This window comes from Rutilus rutilus (genome assembly GCF_951802725.1).
Source record: "Rutilus rutilus genome assembly, chromosome: 4".
In the NCBI taxonomy this organism is placed as follows: Eukaryota; Metazoa; Chordata; class Actinopteri; order Cypriniformes; family Leuciscidae; genus Rutilus; species Rutilus rutilus.
In genome coordinates this window covers 9,791,216-9,797,991 of record NC_140212.1, presented here as the reverse complement: position 1 = coordinate 9,797,991, position 6,776 = coordinate 9,791,216, and the positions used below count along the sequence as shown (strand labels likewise).

Genomic DNA, 6,776 nt, shown 5'->3' with positions numbered 1-6,776 from the left:
ATAAATAAAATGTCTCTTTTGTTTGTAAATAAGAATAAGGCCTATTTTATGGTTGTAAAACGTTGAAGGAATCCCAACGGGCTTAAAGTCTGCATGAAACAGAAGTTGCGACAGTAATTTCTTCCCTATTGTGATGTATATCAGAGTGAAATGGCTTCTCAACAAGAATAAATGTATAGGGTGGGACTTGGGCTGCGTCCAAAATCGCATACTCTCTTGACGACCGCTAAAAAAGTATGTTATAGTATGAATGTGTGTAGTATGAATGTAATCTGGACATACTATATTGACCATGTTGTCATTATCACGTGACCAGTGTCAGTTGTGTTGCTTCACTCACATATCCTCTCCCGTGGCCTCATGGGATAGTAAAGTGTTCATCATATGCAAACTTCAGATTCTCGCCAGAAGAATAGGTCATCCGGGTACTTTTTGCCTACTCTTTTATGAGTAGGCTACTGTGAATTCGGACATAGTTCTTTTGTCACATAGGCCTACTGTTTTTCGCCTACTATAGTAAGGAAATATGCGATTTCGGATTCAGCCTTGATTTTGTCCATCTGGAATTTACTGGATGGTTGGATCAATTTGTCGTTCGCTACATTGATTGATTGATTGATTGATCTTTATTATTCCCAAAGGAAATTCAAGGCATCCAGTAGCTATACACAAGACAACACAACACACACTTAACTATAGCAAATATAAAACTTAACAATAATAATAACAGTCCTATATAACATTCAGAAATACCAGAAAAAAATGTGCAATATAAATATACACTGAAGGGTAATAAAAATTGATAGCTCAAAAATAGAAGAATATATAACCATGTACGTAACTCTCGTCGTTGAAAAAGCTGAGGGGAAGTAACTTATAATCATTATAAGGGCACATGAAATTTATTTAAAAACTAATGATTTGCACATAAATTATTTATGAAATATTCCAAAAATAAATGAATTGTCAATTTTGAATTTGATGGTGATTTTAAAAAAACATAATGCTCATTTCAGACTGTTAGCTAAAGGAAAACTTTTCCCTCTCCTCCTTCACCTAAATATTTTCATAGGACCTAGATTACACTAATACTTTAAATGAATCATCCAGCAATGGCTGAACTATTATTAATCATTACAACAAGGCTCAGAGCAAATTTTCTGCAGCTAAGCCTGAAAAGTAGGCTATTCTTGACACAAGTAAATGAACCAGAGGCTACTCTCCAAGAGAACAGGCTAGCCTAACTGCCCAAGGGGCGATCCCATCCTCACATAGCCAAGCGAGGGATGAGGAGGCATAGGCACTCTTTTGTTTGAGTGATCCTTTCTAATTCCATGCATAAAAAAAAACTACAAATATGATTGTATCACTGTGGACGTGCCTGTCTTATCACTGAGGCTAATTATTCGAGACTACTGAAGAACACAGCGACCTTCAAGATAAATGCATTCTGCCTTTAGTTTATCATGGCACGCTGATGATGTCCTTTACCGGAAAAAAAGCTGATGTAAGGAATGAGAGATAATGTCATTTCAGCTAAGTGCACGGCCAGAACTTGGCAAGAGCTCTTTTAATTTACCACAAATGGATGGCGACTGTTTGTGTGTTGCAATTTGTTTTATATACCTATGTGCAATTAGGTTAAATAAAACACCAACAAAAAACATAGTAGTTGCCAATATCAGTAAAAATCTGCACAAAAAAATAAGGTAAATAAGGTAAGGTGTCCCATATCCTGTTATACCCATAAAGGCACACTTTTTGCAAAAAAAAAAAAAAAAAAAAAGGATGATGGGGAGGGAAACAGCTATTTTACATCTTCTAAAACATACTCCAGTCTATAAGGAGCACACTTTTAGCTTTTATAATTCATTAAAAGTATTAATATTACTTTTATTTTATTTTATTTATGTCATGGGACAACAAACCTCTTCACCATGAGTAAAATCCTTACAGATTAAAATAATGAAAAATACCATGACATTTGTAAAATAAAATAACTATAATAGGCCTATTGTTAGCCTATTTCATATAATTTCTTACAGAAAATGTAGCCTACAATAAATATTATATAGATACATTTCCTATATGATTTTATTAAATTCATATTTAATAAATAAATAAAAATTATAAGTAGAATTTTCATACAATTATGACTTCGTGGTGGAAGCTGTTATATGGCCTATACTTGATAAATATTTAAAACACTTGTCACCCAGTCAACAAACATTTACAAACAGCTTGCCCCAAACAAACTGAGTTAAATTACTAAGAGAGGGTGTCCCAGTCGGGACGGGCTGCTGCGAATACGATCCAGCATCAGTTCGGTAGGAGGTCCCTTTAAGTTTCCATTGAAGGAGGCAGCACTGTGTCACATGATGGACATGATATAATGAAACGACGAACAGAAAAGGCAAGTGAGTGAGTGTGTGTGTGTGTGTGTGTGTGTCCATGGCTACAAAATAAGAATGTAATGAAACGCAGTCGTCCAGTAAACGCCCCGTTTCTAGAGTTGGAGCTCCTGGAGCTGCAGTATTTCAAACATCACCAGTGATGGTTTCGTAGTGGGGACCGGACTGCACCTGCTGCCACGCATATTATAGCCTAGGCTACGCACTTTTATAGATGCAAGAAGACGCACGAGAGAATTTGCGTTCACGTGAACTTCTTCATATGATGAATGGCACATTTGCCGCAAACTCCTGGCAGCTGAAATGTGTGGATTGTTATGAAGAACAGCTCATAAAGTAAGTGTGTACATTAATTCCTTAGGCTAATAGAAACGTATAGCCTATGCATGCTCAGGAAAAAGCAACGGGTCTCCCGTTGCTAAGAGGAGGTATTCTGTTGATGTGCCACATTTAATGCTCTTAAACTCTACCATCCCTTGCCAACGTCCGCATTCCGGTCTCTGTTGCGCAGATTGAAATCCAAAGTTGTGGGCGAACTATTTTTTTTTTTTATCCGAGATTTAATGCTGTAATAGGGATGGCGTCTTGTTTAAAACCTCTAGCCTGAGCACTTCTGTTAAAGAACAACATCGCGCTAGTGCGCAGTTGACGTATGTCAGCAACCGAATTTAACCTAGCAATATCTGCGTACATACAGCCGACTTCAGCCTTTAATTTGGACAATTCATTGAATATATTGAGGTGTAAAGCTTCCAGAAACGCTAGAGGGATCATTAGAGATCTATAGCAGAGCCTCGTGCACTTTCAGAAGTTGCGCTGTTATTTCAGGACCATCGTCATCATCATCATTAGGCTACACAAGATAAAGCGGAACAGGCGCTTCGGCGATATGAAGCAAAACTTCGCAGAAAAGAGGAGCCGACTCGAAGCCTCTCATGAACACGTAAGACTTTGGGGATTTTTAATTAATTTGAATGTTATTTCATATGTTTACGTATGTATTTGTTTATATAGCTATATAGGAGCCTATCGGAATTTACAGGTAATATATTGTTTTGGCAATAACATGGGTTTGCTGCGTCACTATAAAGGAATAAATACACATTACGTTGTGTTGTGCTTCTCACATATAGCGTTAAAATAAGTATAAAACTAATTTATTTGATGTTTAAAAACTATAAGTGAGCGAGGTGATGAACCTATTTCAGAGTATTCGGTCAGTGCGCAGGTCCAAAACCTCGCGCTTATTTTCTGGATACGAGAGCGAATGTTAACCATGACGCGCGATATATCCTCTATAAACGAATGACTGCTGTGTGGATCAATATTTGAAACAAATTAGACCTCAGATATCCGACGGAGTATGTTAAGCTATTCATCCGCGATAACGTGCGACGCCACTACCTTGTTGTCGTATTGGAAGGAAAAACAACCCGAGCACTTGACAACAATCTGAGCGTGCGCGCTCACTGCCAAGTCGAGAACGCGCAACATGTAGGTTGAGCCAGAGCCATATATCTCTATATGCAGCCCGTGGGGTGCGTCGAACAGAGAAGCGCTGCTCAAACGTGCGTGAAATATGTGCTGAATTCGGAATCGCTTACTAGAATAGCCTAACTGTGAATACTCGTACTACCTTAGTATGCTAGTAACGTTATGTGGTTCCGAACTCAGCAATGGTTTTGATTTATTGTTAGTGACGTAAACGGTTTGTCACAAAGTAGGTCGCTAAGCAACCACGGCACGCAGGTAAAGGGCGAGGAGGATTGACGTTGACAAGTGACGGTTCCGCAAATTATGATCACTCATTTCAAATTCGCTAATGTACCATAAATAATGGGCCATTTTTTTAAATATCATATGTGGGCATAGCTTGCCTGGATTATGTAGCCTGAGGCTTATTACTTAATGAACTTTGGCGATTTATTAAGGATAACTAAAAATAATTTTGCTGCCTTAAATTATTTTAAGTAACGTTACAGTCAAATTGGGTGTTGAATTCATTTGAACTTAAATTACATTAAACTGACTTTATAATACCTCTAGAACGGTTTATCTCAATGTCACATAGTCAGTTGGCACAGTATACATTTTGAAATCTACCAACTTTGGTTATGGACACTCATTCAGCTGCCAATCACCTGAGCTGAAAAAGCCATGTGACTAATGACTCTTGAGGAAAATCATGTAATAACAAAGCTGATTGGCTGGTGACAGCACAATACACATGCATAGTCCCAAGCCTTTAATAGTGAGCTGTGACCATCCAAAGGGACCCCCAAAAAAGGAATCGGTCACGGTTAAACATCTACTGCATTTAAATGAAATATTTGCTATTTAAATATGCAAAAGCTCCCCTGACATGTGACATATTTACCTCTGCAAGATTTACCTCTGTGGCTAGCATACAATGAACATATACAGTGATGGCAAAACACCTTAGTTGCATTACCTGTTGTGTGAACTACTGTACAGGCTTCTTTCAGCTGCTTGTTGAAAATGCATATTTGTTTGACCATTTTCTAACTTGAGAAGGTACTTGTACTGACAGGATGGTGATCAGTAGCAGGTGTGAGGAGATATTGTTATGGCAACCATGCATTTCAAACTGATTCGCTGAAAGCATGCATGAAAGCATTGGCATATCATCTTGCATTGGCAATGAAACTGTTTTCCTTTTCTGCAGTGTCATCCAGTTGGGGATACTTAAAGGGTTAGGCTAGTTCACCCAAAAATGAAAATTACATCATTATTTACTCACCCCCATGTAGTTCCAAACCTGTAAGACTTTTGTCTTTTGGAACACAAATGAAGATATTTTTTATGAAATCTGAGAGATGTCTGTCCCTCCATAGGGTCCCTCCCCTTCCGGTTGACCACCATGGGACCTTATTTCGGAAAAAAATTGTATGGTAGTCAATGGCGAGAGACAACAAATATTTTGATCTCGTTTGAATTGTGCCCTGAATTACACATATGATGTTTGTCAATTTAAAAGATACATTTTAAAGTCAAGAAAGTCGCAGTTTGATGTAAAACTGTTGAGGTATAAGACTGTGAAAATACATAATTACAAAGACTACAAACTCAAAAGGCGCACATGTGACGTCATACCTTTTCTCTCAATAAATGAAGCTAACTTTACTGAAGCTAACGTCTGTCATTTTTTCTATTGTCTTACGTTATAATCGTAACGTTACGCCGTCATGCCTGAGTGTTTTGTACCAGACTGCACACATACGAGCAACGGTGACATACATAGTGCGAGACGAGAGATGTAGTTCATTGAGCGATTTTCACATAAAACTAAATGTTACTCTTCTGTTTTATGACAAACTGCGACTTTCTTGACTTTCATAATTATCTTTTAAATTGACAAACATCATATGTGTAATTCAGGGCACAGTTCAGATGGAATAAAAAGATAAGTTGTCTCTCGCCATTGACTACCATACATATTTTTTCCGAAATAAGGTCCCATGAGCCGGAAGCAGAGGGGAGGGACTTAGGCTCTCTATTGGCAGCTATGCAACTACCAAATTTGACATTTCGAAAAGTTCATAAAGAGATTGTAAAACAAATCCATATGAATCGGGCAGTTTAGTTCAAATTTTCTGAAGATGCTCAATCACTTTATATGATGAACAGATTTGTTTGCTTTTATTCACATAAACATTCATCAGCGGCCATAAACAGAAGCTCAACCGTACTTGCTTTGAAGCACGAGAACAAACCTCATTGGTTATTGCTGAAGCTCAAACGTGCTGCGTTACACGATAATGAACCTCACTGGTTCTTGCGGAAGCTCAAACGTGCTGCGTTACACGATAATGAACCTTATAAAGTGATGAAAACATATATAGTGACTTCCATTCCGAAGATTAACGAAAGTCTGAGGGTGAGTAATTAATGACAAAATTAGCATTTTTGGGTGAACTTACCCTTCAAGTCAATGAGGGTAACAGCTGAAACGAGAACATGTTTACTTTTTTTTTTTTTTACCAGGTCATAGCCTGGTCACCTTAGATTTAAGTGATCTCAAACAACACAAATGTTTGTTAATGTTGTAAAGATGAGGGGACAAGTTCACAATGTACTTATAAAAAAGATCACAACTTCCACCGAAACTCCATCTGTGCTTTGCATGTCCCTTAAGTAGCAGAGTAAGCCAAACGACTGGCTCCGTTCCAACTTATGTTGGCTTGGAAACTTGTTGGCTGTGTGTCAAGTCACTTGACTTGACGTCCCTTGAATTACAAGTCACTTGAGTGATAAGTGACAGAATTTTTAGGGTTTCCTGATTGTTTTGTACTTTGTAAACATTCCCCGAAAAGGATGGTATTTATGAGACTGGCTTGTCTTTGT

General features: G+C 37.9%; 1 protein-coding gene across 2 annotated transcripts in view; it reads left to right on the top strand.

Moving 5' to 3' along the window:
• The first annotated feature begins 2,406 nt into the window (after window positions 1-2,406).
• Window positions 2,407-6,776, top strand: part of LOC311290031 (uncharacterized protein) — a 46,561-nt gene continuing 42,191 nt past the window's right edge. The window contains exons 1-2 of one of the 2 annotated variants that reach the window (XM_084408319.1): window positions 2,407-2,747; window positions 3,240-3,354. In XM_084408319.1, coding sequence (XP_084264445.1) covers window positions 2,626-2,747; window positions 3,240-3,354 — 237 coding nt within the window. In that variant the 5' untranslated portion in view covers window positions 2,407-2,625. The remainder of the gene's footprint in view (window positions 2,748-3,239; window positions 3,355-6,776) is intronic. The other variant, XR_014627289.1, reaches the window with a different exon arrangement.